The 12556-nt window shown below is 41.5% G+C and overlaps 2 protein-coding genes across 2 annotated transcripts; one reads left to right on the forward strand and one right to left on the reverse strand.

The window, feature by feature from the left end:
* The first annotated feature begins 724 nt into the window (after positions 1–724).
* Positions 725–3460, forward strand: timm13 (translocase of inner mitochondrial membrane 13 homolog (yeast)). The gene is made up of 3 exons (XM_034709262.1): positions 725–971; positions 1350–1418; positions 2164–3460. Exons 1-3 carry the CDS (start codon positions 852–854, stop codon positions 2260–2262), a joined length of 288 nt encoding a protein of 95 aa, XP_034565153.1. The 5' UTR covers positions 725–851; the 3' UTR covers positions 2263–3460.
* On the reverse strand, positions 2107–10794 carry tmprss9 (transmembrane serine protease 9). The gene is made up of 16 exons (XM_034709249.1): positions 10563–10794; positions 9637–9867; positions 9429–9556; positions 9281–9348; positions 9029–9204; positions 8845–8889; positions 7955–8068; positions 7704–7869; positions 7318–7592; positions 6648–6790; positions 5691–5976; positions 5461–5574; positions 5218–5386; positions 4851–5116; positions 4590–4726; positions 2107–4144 (listed from the first exon to the last, which is right to left on the reverse strand). Exons 2-16 carry the CDS (start codon positions 9782–9784, stop codon positions 3983–3985), a joined length of 2397 nt encoding a protein of 798 aa, XP_034565140.1. The 5' UTR covers positions 9785–9867; positions 10563–10794; the 3' UTR covers positions 2107–3982.
* Between the last annotated feature and the right edge of the window lie 1762 nt (positions 10795–12556).

Here is a 12556-nt window from a genome sequence, read left to right on the forward strand (position 1 = left end):
ACCGGAATTTCCTGACTAAAATGACTCACTGTGGATGCATGTCATTCTTTTATTATTGAATTTAATTCTTATCCTGCCATCTGTTGAGCATCTCAGTGACTTACATGATTACAAAAATAATGTAATTTACTCATAATTTAATTGTTCATTTTATCTAACATAAAACCAAATCAAACCAGACATTAAAGTCATGAAAGCCCAAACAAACCTAAACAAAGGAATCAAAACAAACTCATTTTTATATATTGCTGTTACAAATTAAGATATAAATTCAAAATCTGTATTTATTTGATTTGATTGAGTACATGAGCAGAAGATTGATTTTTTTTTTTATAATAAAAAAAAACTGAATAAGTGACAACATTTTCAATATGAAATGTAAATGTAACCTTTAGTTAGTTGTAAGGTATCTCACAATTGATTTCCAACTTAGGGGGAAAAAACATATTCCATTAGGTTAAATGTTTCGGCTTGAGAGTCTCATTGTAGTTTGTCTCCATCGTGCGGCAAAATGTGACTTTGTGTGTGTTTTATTGGGAAAGATATGTTATGGCATACTCTTTAAGCATTTGCCGAAATCAAACTCTCACGTGAATTAAATGTATCCCGCAGAAAATGTTGTTAGCAGTGCCTTTACACATATCTTAGTTCTGAGACTTAATTGTGGCCAATTCATTGACCAATTATCAAAACTACATTTCCCATGTCGGAATGCCCTTAGCGGAAATGACGTATGACGTCTTCCGCCGCTGTCAAGGGCATCGAAAACTTCCGAACCTAGCAATCGCTTTTGCACGTGCATCCAAAGAAACTCTGTAAGGTCATTAGTCTCAGACAGGACTCTTTGAAACATGGACGGGTTCGGGCAGGACTTCTCTGCAGGAGGATCAGGGGGTAAATTGGACACTGGAACGATCATGGAGCAGGTCAAGGTCCAGATAGCAGTGGCTAACGCACAGGAGCTTCTACAGGTAAATCAATGGATGCAGACTAGCTACTCAGCTAGCAAGACCCAAAACATGAAGTGTGTGGTTCGCTAATGGTGAAAGCACCTTGATTTTCATGTTGCATGTCATGAAATGCAAGAGCATATTGCCATCAATATCGTAGTACTGTTACTATGTGTCGTCTGTCGAAGCAGAAGCAAACGCTTGTCAATGAAATGTTGTATGTTACAAAACCATGACTCTCTAACTAGATGTTACGTTGATTAGGTATAGTCAGTGACTTTTAAGTCTTGCCAACAAAATGTCAGATACATTTCAATAAATTTGTGTTGCTAATTGCTCTAATAACTACAAGCCAGCATTTACTATTTAATAAGAATAAACATTTTCCTCGTGTTGCAGAGAATGACGGATAAATGCTTCAAGAAGTGCGTAGGTAAACCAGGGAGCTCGCTGGACAACTCTGAGCAGGTGTGTATTTGGCCATCACAGTCTATAAGTGTTTAATGTTATATATCATATATGACATGATCTAACAATGTGATAAAAGTTTTCATAAACCTAGTATGTGTAATGCATATTCACGCGAGAAATCCCATGGTCTCACGTGCCCATGAAGAATTGTCTGTATTATTTGAATCCTATGATAGTGAAAGCAGTGGTGTGTCCAGAGGGGTGGCCAAGGGTGGCACTGGCACCCCTTAAAATCCAATTGGCCACCCCAGGGTCCACCCCAAAATCCTAAACTATGATTTGCTGTTTGCCCTGTCAGAGGTGGGGTTTCTGTTACAATCTATACTTTGGGATGAGTTAAAAGGCTGACAGTAGATTTCTTTATTAGTGCCCTCAAATGTGACTTTGAAAAAACATATTTTGTAAGTAATTAAAGAATTAAGCTTAGAAGATTTATGCCACTTTGTCATGTATTTTTTTTTTTAAGTCAAAGGGAATATAACAACTGTTTAATACTTTAATGAAAGTAGGTTGTGAAGACAGAAAGGGTAAATGTTATTTATTTGTAAATGCACTGGCCACCCATGCCTATGTGAGAGCCTCAGTTGGCCCACCCCGGTCAAAAAGCTCTGGACACGAGTGAAGGCAATGTCTTTAGGCTATGAAAAGTTGATTAGACAAGAAGAAAATCCATTTCAACTTAAAGTTCAGATATTTTTATTATTCACATCATGTATATGTATTGTTGCTTTCATCCTCACAGAAATGTCTCGCCATGTGTATGGACCGGTACATGGATTCCTGGAACATCGTGTCACGAACATACAACTCTAGATTACAGAGAGAAAGAGCTCGCATGTAATATTCCTCTCTTTGAAGCCTTCCTCAGACTGATGTTGAGGAGAAGCACAGTTTACCACCAGAGGGCAAGTAGCTGTGCACAGGTGTTATGGCTCAGCACACCATCAACTTCTATCATAATACCTCACTCACAGACAGGCAAGCGTGCAGGTCCTGTGGACACCAGACATAACAAACTCTTCTTTGGACATTTTCCTTTCAATCCCATGAACCGTGTTTTTTCTGTTGATAATTATTCTCTTGCTCAACAAGTAAACATGCTTTGTAATATGAAATGTGCTATTTGGAGCTTCATGTTCATAGATGTATAGCTGTCCAAACTGAAGTTCTGAATTTAAGTTTTGTTTGTGTGAATGTGTTTGAATGTGCCTGACCCTGTGATGATTAGCAACCTGGCTGGAATGTTTCCTACATTTTGTGCAGTGCATGCTGGGATATGTGCCAGGCCCCTGTACAGGAAAATCTGCAGTGTAGCAGTATACAACACTGATACATTATTTAACAGCACGTGTTTACTGTAGTATTGCTTTTGTAGAAACCTTCCCCTTCTCTCCTTAAACTAAGAAACTTAGGTTGCTCATGTCTTTAGTTTAGAAGCCTGCACAAGCACCACATATGAACTCAAAACAATATTTACAAATAAGAATACAGTCTCTCTCTCTGTCACTACAGTTGCTCCTCAAACTGTCTGCAGTGAGCCCATTTTAGCCCCCTTCTTTTCACTGCATTTACCCTCAGAGAGACTAAATATTTGTGCAAAGAAGATATGCAGCAAAACTGGAGCCCTTCAGGGACAAAACAGGCTCTCTTAACACACCTTCACTCTAAAAGGCCTACTCAAAATCACCATGAAGACTTGAGCAGAAACTCAAGTGTTTTCACAACCTGACATTCACAGGCCTACAAACAGTCCTATGTTGAAGTACGCCTGGAGAACAAAAATGTTTTGTTTGACCTGTTTTCTGGTTGTCACTCTATCTGCAGCCTTTCACAGTAGTGGGCTTGTTTCAGCGGGGTCTGCTTGCTGTACAGGGGGGACTGAGCCATTCTCAGCTTTGTGTGCATGGGTTGTCGGATATCAGGGAACCACCTGGGAGTTTGTGAAGCCAAGTGAAAGCCAGGAAACTCGGTGAACATTATCTGCAAGGTGATTGTGTGTGGATTTTAATAAAAACAATCAATAAATCTTGCCAATCAGAGTTGCAATTTCTTCATTTAAGTGAATATTATTGAAACATCACCATGAGTGGACCTTATGTTACGCAAGTCTACAGGTGGACTCCTTAAGACCCCGTTCATGGATCCTTTTTTTTTTTTGTAAAGAACCATATTTTTCCAAGAGAGCCAAACATTTTATCTTTGTCTTATTTGCTATGAAAGCATAGAACAAAGACAAAAAAACATACCCATAATATATTCTTAGCCCCACTCAAAATAGAAAAAACACATCACCATGAGCAGGTCTGCCTGACAGAAAAAATAAATAATTGAAATAAATACCTTGAAGTCCTCAAACTGTATTGTTCTGTTTCTATAAAAGAGGGTTCCAGTTCAGATAATTGCACAGTCTTAGAAATAGCACCTCTGTGTGTGTGTGAATGTGGCTTTATAAAGGACTTGTGTCCTCATACAGTTAATTCTCTGGATGAGATGCATCAGGGAAATCCACTGTGCTGAAAATGGAGGTGGTCTTATTTTTAAGAGTCAGTTCCTCTGTCTCTTTAAAAAGGCAGGTATGTAGATATCCATTTCCTGACAGACGTTACTCGAGTGTAAACGCCCGGAAACCCTGTTCGCCCACATCCATGTCCCCAGCTAGTCACTCCAGCAATAAACCAATGTCCAGACGGCTGACGACAAGTCAGTGGCCCTCCAGAGTCTCCCTGGATGAAGGAGGAGAAATGAGAAAGATCAAAAGATTTAAATGCCCTTAACTCTCTGAGAGGGAGAGTAAATCAGTTAATGAAGAAAGAGGAAGCAGTAGAGGATGGAAGACCAAGCAGGTACAAAGAAAGAAAGTCACTCAGATCATTGCTAAGATGCCAGGTGCTTTGACCAAGACAGGAATGCATTTAGGTTTCCTTACATAAGAGGATTACAGGGAGCAGGTAAAAAGGGGTGGGGGCTCTTTTTTCTTTTAAGGAAAGAAGGTCTACTTCCTCTCTTGGATAAGCCTCGACAATGTGAGTGCTGCTAAAAACACTTGCTTTCCTATATCATACTTGCCCCGTAATAAAACTACATGACAGACTACAACACCAGAATGTTTGGTAAGTTTCCATCTTGTGCTAAAGCTATATGTATAACATGATTCTATAATGTCCTTACCAAACAGGTGTCTCTGCCTCCCTTCATGTGTCCAGCACACATCATGTTTGGTGTCAGCACGGCTCCATATGAGAGCTGACAGTCTGCCTGCTCAATGATGCTCACTGCAGCTTTCTGCAGCAGGTTGGTCAAGGAACCTAAGACAAAGGGTCATAATAACCGTATTAGTGAGTTATAAAAGTAATCTACTGATGATTTTCTAATTCCTATTTACTTATAACATGTTTAAACCAGAAAGGAATAGGATTATTAATCTCTGACCTCCTTCCCTCATGGACCCCCAGCCTGTGATGTAGCACTCTGCGTCCTTGAGGAAGCTATGTATCGGTGAAGGTAGGCACACAGACTGGATGGTGTAGGACATCGGGGCTGGTACTGTCAGCTCCAGCAGAGCCACATCGTGGTCCATGTTGGTGCCATTGAAGGCTGGGTGGATGATTATCCTCTGGATGGGGATAACCAGGGCACCTACACCTGAACGCAGCACAGATCCCAGACTCACTGTCCAGTCAGTTGGACTTAGGTTGCTGGGGGTAATAGAGAGTCATTGTCATCTGCTGCTGTGCTAAGGTCTGTATGTTGCAGTATGTTGTCCACAGTGTAAACTTTTGTTCTACATTAGCTGTACCTTTTGAAGCAGTGTGCTGCTGTGAGTAGCCACTTGCTGTGAATGAGCGTGGCGCCACAGCGGTGAAGTCTCTGGTACTGCAGACTGCCAATCCAAGGCCACTCCCCCCTTCGAGCTGTGACTCCACCCACAATCTTGTGCACGCCCAGCGCAGGACGCACACCACAGTCTGAAACAGACACACACTTCAGCAACATTTCCCAAAACACCTGACATGTGCACTCCTTACTAAATAAAACATACCACAGTTCCTTTCGTCGGCCTGATTGGGGCAGTCTGGGACTCCGTCACACTCAGGGTTGACCTTGCTGATACAGGCAGAAGCGCTACACTGGAAGTTTCCACTGCAGTTAGAGACTGGAAGACATGATGGACACATCATGTAACATGAGTGTATGACTACAAATAAAAAGATCAACCTCTCTTAACTTAATTTCTAATTGGCTTAAGGGCATTCCTGCCTTTAACTTTACCGGGTAGCACTGGTGCAGGTGACATATCCATGGCTGTGGGTCTGGGTGTGGGCAGCTCATTGAGGCTTCCTCCTGTAACAGGAGCTGGCGTAGTGGGAACATCCTCAGAGTAATCTTGGACCAGGCTGGGATCCGTGTGACTTAGAATCCAGTTGCGGAGCCTGGTGACGCGGGAATAAACGCCAGGCCTGTTGATCTGGGCGCAACCTATGCCCCAACTCACAACCCCAGCAAGAAAGAACCTCCCTGGGGCCCCCTCACAGACCAGAGGCCCTCCAGAGTCACCCTGCAGGGCAATCATAAAGACCTATAACTCTCTGATGTCGGTTAACAAGCACAATGAATCACTCTTATAACTTTTACTTTCTCTCCACCTGTCTGTTTGTCTCTATCTCTTCTCTCTTCATATCGCTCTCTTTTTCTTTATGGCAGATGGATGTCCACCAATACGTCTGATTCTTCTCTAGATTTCTGACGCTCAAAACAAAGTTTTTCCTTCTCACTGTTGCAAAGCGCTCACTCATGGGGTTCTAATATTAGGTCTCTGTAAACAATGTTAAAAAGGGCACAATCCAGTCCTGATTTGTGTGTATACTGTCACGTGATCATAAGATGACATAGTGATTCAGCTACAATATTTGATTACCTCTACCTATGTATGTTAGGAATGTTATGAGGAAATTTATGTTTTCTTGCTGTGATATTACTAGTAAACATACAATGTTGCGCTTTCATGAAACAACACAAAAATCCCACAGGCCTCTATTTCCAGGTGGTACCAGTGTTAAAATACAGTTCTGACCTTGTTTACATTTTAAAGATAGAACAGATAAACTACATCATCAGTGTAATTATACAAACTTTGCCCTGAGAGAAGACAGTTTTGTAAGACCAATGTAAGCTGATAACGCATCCTTCTATTGTCATCTCGTGTGAACCAAGTGAAGCAGCACTGACCTGACACGAGTCCACCTTGCCCTGAAGGAATCCAGCACACATCATGTTGCTCGTAACTGCTCCCCTGTACACAGAAGTTTTGTTGCACGCCTTGGAGTCGATGATCTTCACGACAGCTTTCTGCAGCGTGGGAGGCACAGCAGCTGAAAGACAGATGAGGACAGGACAACTGAATGAAACATACTGATTGTATTTCAGCCTGTGGTTTTGTAACTGCAGGAAGAGGAGACAGCCAGCCACAATAAAGCAGAGTGAAGTGGTACTTAAACATGGGTCTGTGTTTTTGTGATGTACTGCACTGTGTCATTCTGTGCCATGTGTCCAGTGTTGTAGTTGATTCAATAGTATTTTATAACTTAGTGGATGTTTCAACCAGCACCTGCCAATCGACTGCTGCTGATAATGAGCTTTAAGCTAACTGTTGTGAAATACATAACAGGTAGCATTTATGTTTGAGATTAGTTCCATTACATATATACAATAATATATATATTTTAAATATAATATATATATAAAAAAGAACAGATACCTGTTTTTGGATAACCCAATGATTCTCTCTGAGGACTACATAAGTGGATATGATCACATCAACCAGCTTCTGACGTCATAGTATCCGGTTGCTCTCCTTCAATATAAATTCCTGTCTGATGATGTACTAAGGTTGACTCACGGTTAAACTGGTGCAGGGCGCCCCACCCTGACACCACACAGCTCTGTCCAGGGGTGAACATGTGAGACGTGGCAGGTAGACAGACGGGTTGGATGTACGAGCTGAAGGTGAGAGGGGTCTCCAGCTCCAGCACTGCAACATCATTGTTGGTGGTCATGGGGTTGTAGTGTGAAGACACAACCACTGACTTGATGTTGATGGTTTTGGACTCAGACTCCTCGCCGCTCACAAGTCTGGCTCCCACCAGGGCTGTCCACTGACTGGGGTCATTTTCCCTTTACAAAGAAGAGTAAGTGATGACAAAACTTTACCAAACATACGAGCTTCCAAAAACTAAGTTAAATGATGTAAATAACCTTGATATGTCAATGATCCTTACTACCTACCTCTCAAAGCAGTGTGCTGCACTGACCAGCCAGCGCTTGCTGATGATAGAGGCTCCACATGTGTGCCGTCCATGGAACCTCAGACTGACCTGCCAAGGCAACTCCCCGTGCCGAGCATCCTCACCACCCACCACACGACTCCCCATCACAGGACGAGTCCCACAGGCTGAGGCGAAAAGTTTTAATTAAGTTATACATTTTACATTTACAGTATCACAGCAATCAAATATGTAGACTTAAGAATCATTCACCGCAACGAGCTTCATCAGATCCGTCTGCACAATCAGGGATGAAGTCACACTCTGGGTTCACTTTGGTGACACATTCTCCATTGTCGCAGGTGAATGTGTTGTGAGGACACCTGGCTGGAGGTCAAAGATGGTTGAAAAAAGCAAGAATGAGAGTCACAGTAAAAGGTACACATTGAGAAAGTGTGGTATTAAGGTGTTGGTATGTTTACTGTGCTTCAGTGCAATAATATTTAAAGGTCTGAAAGGATAAGTTCAGATTTTTTTTTTTTCATTTGGATGTTGAAAACATCACCCGAAAGCTAATTATATACACAGCAAAAGATATTGTAAATATCCCCTCTGTTAATACTTTCTGTAGAGATCCACCCCTAGTTTGGCTCAAAAGTGAGGGAGTCAAGCAAAATATAACACAAAGCTCAGTCTCAGCTAATGAGAGGCTGGATGTAGTTGGGCTTTTCAAAATAAGTTTGTTTCTCAAATATTTTGAGGGAATTTAACGTTTGTTATTCCTGCTCTCTTCATGGTGGTGAAAAAGCAAGGGGGGATTAGCTTCCAGAGATACTGTACATCTGGATGATACCCATTTAACTTGATTCAACTGGCTTTGGATTAACACAAGAACTTAATTTTGCTTCAAGCGTCCATATAGACCCAAACAGTAGAATTATATACTGGTGGGATCTCCTTATGACCAGTAGGAACAAAAGGAATGATTACAGCACTGGTATTGTTATAAGACCTGAAAAATAGTGAACATATCATTTGAAAGTCACACTGAACTAGATGTAGTTAGAGTTACAAACAAGCACATGTAGCACAACTTATAGTCTAAACCCAGATATTTTTTATTACCATAAGGTGTAGACATATATTTTTTTATATTTACTCACCAGTCATATCATCTCCAATTGTATAAAACGATTTCCCACTGGCTCCTAGGAATGAACAGAAAATGAAACACTGGATCCTGTGAATGTTAACAAAAGGCACAACACAGCTCTTTTGTCTCCCCCTCTAAAAACCATGCACTTTTGGACCAGAGCCAGTCAGCTGATGACAGACAAGATTCACTACCCAGTAAGATGATAGTGCTGATTCCTCCAAACTCTGGCACCTCCAGTGGCTTCCCGTGCATTGCTGAGCTGAGTCCGGCTCTCAACAGGTCCTGAACGAAATGATCTGAATACTGCTGGACCTTAGAAACTCTGAATACCAGTCTGAACGTTGCCATCACGTCCCCGTTAATGTTACTGGGAGGACAGGAGAGGAAGCTGTTATGTTTGTTGCATGGAGTGAGTTATCTTTCTCAGCTCAGCTCTCACTTACCCATAGGCAACAATACTGCATTCAACAAAGTGATGTGATACTGATGAGGCACTGAAGACATTTTTAATCTGTGAGAGAGTGAAAATGAAATGTTAAAGACACATTCGTGTGATAACTGGGTCTTCAGCATGCATCAGTCTGAACTAACCTTGGACTTTAAAACTGATGACAGTACGATGGAGAAACCAGAATTCTCATCCTGCAGAGCCGGATCATATTTCAGACCTTTCAGCTCCAGTGTCTCCATGAAATAATGCTGTTCCTGCACCAAATAGGCTACAAAAAAACATAATAGTTTAATAGCTAATACCAGTAAAATATCTGTTTAACTGCCACAATATTGTCCACAAACTCACCAATAACCAGACCTATAAAGACACCAATAACAAGGAAGAAGATGAAGAAGGCCAGGAACATGCTCCTGCAGAAGGCAGAGCTGGGGGCAGAGGAGGCTCCTGGAGAGGACCAAGCTCCCCCTCCTCCTCCCTCTTTCTTTCCTTCCATGTTGGATTCACAGCAGCACCTTCACAACTCACGTGCCACTGTGTCCAGCACTAATAATGCCTCACAGACAGAATGACCCAGATCTGGAGGAAATAAAGTTCATAACATTTTACAGAAAAAAATAGTGAATATGGATTTACAAAGGGCCAACATCAGTATCCTGGTTTCATTTCAATGTGAGATTTTATCAGGAAAAACTGTAAACACCTGTGAAACAGAAGTTTAATACACGGGTGAAGTCTGTGTGATCACAAATAGCTCAACGCACTCCTTCGAATAACGTACTCGAGAGAAACGTTACATGTTGTGTTAATATCAATAATCGTAATAATCTACATGAATACAGTGTTCCGAAAAAAAAGTTTGACATCTCACCTGTGTAATGATTAACTCATTGTATTTGTAGCGACAGTGGTGACAGGTTATTAAATAGAAAACTCAGATGCTCGTTGTTTTCGAAAACTGAGATTGGGACCATAAACAGAAATGTCAATCTGTTTTGGAGAACTGGCTGAGGTTGTACGAGGGTGCGTAAAAGAGAACGTGGAGGCCATGTTGCGTGACGCTCACAAAATCACTAGCAGGAAAAGACCACTTAGAAGAAAACGCGACAAAGTCCCTGACTTTTATACATTGTACGTATTCATATGTTTCAGTGACTAAGAGGACACAGTGAGGGTCTCGTTGCACCTGCAAATTACGCACGGTGACTCTGTGCGCATCACAGCGTAGAGCACCAAACAATAAAGGCTTTATCTTCCAAAGTGAACCCACTCACCTCTTCCTTCGCTCATTCCTCTAAACACCAACTTAATGATATCCTGAAGATCTTCCAAAAATGACAGATGGGTGAAGCAGACAAGGTGCTGGACGAAACGGCCCGCTATTTGTTCCACCCGCTGAGGGGCGTGCCGTGCCCGACCCGCTGATAGCTTACCTTTTCAGTTTACCTTCGGAAATGGAATCAGCTTTAGAAATCCTCGGCAGACCCTCCTCCCATCGGCCCCGATCCCTTGAGTTACACCCCGATGTGCACAAGCTTTTCCACTGAGCTCCCATGATCTTTAGGTAAATATTGAAAATCAAACACCCCCTTAAGTAACGCACTGTACAGAGCACAATATGGAAAAGTAAAGTCAGAAAAAAATAGGACATTGAAGAGTCCACCAGACTATGAATTCCATTTAGTTGCTGCCGATCTGTGCTCCATTGACACACTGACTGAGCAGCAGAGGAGGGTGAGCCTGTTCACTCCTGGCTGCATGACCGGGCTCACAACACCTGGCAGACTATCGGTTTTTTTTTTTACCAGGATTACTGCTCCTCTTATCAGATAGGGTTCCTTCACAGGGAATTTAGTAGTCTACTGAACTTTGGTTAACGGTGAGAATGGAAGTAGAGCTAGTTTAAGCCTTGAGGAGATTTTCCCTCAAACAACTCATACGGTACATTATCTTTTTATGGGATCTGATAACTTGGCATTTTGTCAGCATTAGACCTAATACGATAAAGGGAAAATCCTAAAAGACAAATCAGTTTACTCACATAATTCCTCCACCCTGCTTAAAGTGATTCCTTCTGAAAGCAGTAATCACAACAAATGTCGATTTGTCAGTGTGCAGAGAGGCTTGGGTGGCTTATCTTCACACAAACAAAACACACTCCCTTTATCCCTTTAAACACTGTCAAAGATCACAATCAAATACTGCTGTCAAAACGTTCAAAAAAGACTAAGATTAGTTTGTCTAGCGGCCATGAAATATGTTACATAATCAGTTACTTTATTTTTTGATTAGCTGTAATTTACTTGTTTTCATTGATTTTATCTTAGACTATATGCAGAAAGCTAACAGTTAGAAGGGTTTTTTACTGGTTTAATAAGGCAGCGATGACACAAGGTGTCAGAAGGATCACAGGTGACAGAACTAGTAAACAACTTCAGGGTTCCCACTCTTTTCCAGAGATCATTTTCCAGGACATTTTCATTGATGATCAAGCTGGTATGACAGTCTAAATTTAGTTCCTAATTTAGTTCCTAAATAGTCTAATATGTTCCTGTCAGTGGAAGTCTACATTGAAAGACATGTAGTCTATGGCTATCAATGAAATCATCTCTTACATACTTAAAAATTATGGCAAATTGGTAATAGAATAATGCAACCAAAGATGTACAGCACTTCACTTTATTAGTGCAACCAAGTAACAATGATGGGCAACATCTCAGCTTTCTCTTTTCTCAAAAAATATAAAATGAGCTAAGAAAAAAACAAAAGAGCCAGCAAAGGAATCAGGAAGCTGCCTTACTGAAATATTTAAATAATAATAATGATCAGAGGATCAGTGCATTAATGACCTAAATAGAACTGAATGACAAAAATGTCCACAAATGTTTCTCAACTCAACTCAAACCCCATAATTGTAACACAGATTAAGCACATTAATGATGTGTCATGATCAAAAGCTGTGGCTCTGAGAGCCGATGCTTTATAGTGAATCAGAAGAGCCGGCTCGCATCGAGAGAGACGACTCACACTTTTTTCCTTTCGCTGCTTAGCTCTCACAGTGCTCAGCCCCAGCTCTGCTCACAGCAGAACTTTTTTTTTGATTGGTCAGCATGGCGGCCATGCGGCCAATCACATGTGAGGATATAGGATCTAGGCTGTGTATCGTGGCTACATCTGTTTCTTCAGAGAGTCTTCTTGAAGACCGGGCAAATACTCACTGACGAGAAATCGGATCAGCCCACCCCAGCTGAGGCATCTGATTTTTCTC

This window comes from Notolabrus celidotus, chromosome 2 (genome assembly GCF_009762535.1).
Source record: "Notolabrus celidotus isolate fNotCel1 chromosome 2, fNotCel1.pri, whole genome shotgun sequence".
Classification (NCBI taxonomy): Eukaryota; Metazoa; Chordata; class Actinopteri; order Labriformes; family Labridae; genus Notolabrus; species Notolabrus celidotus.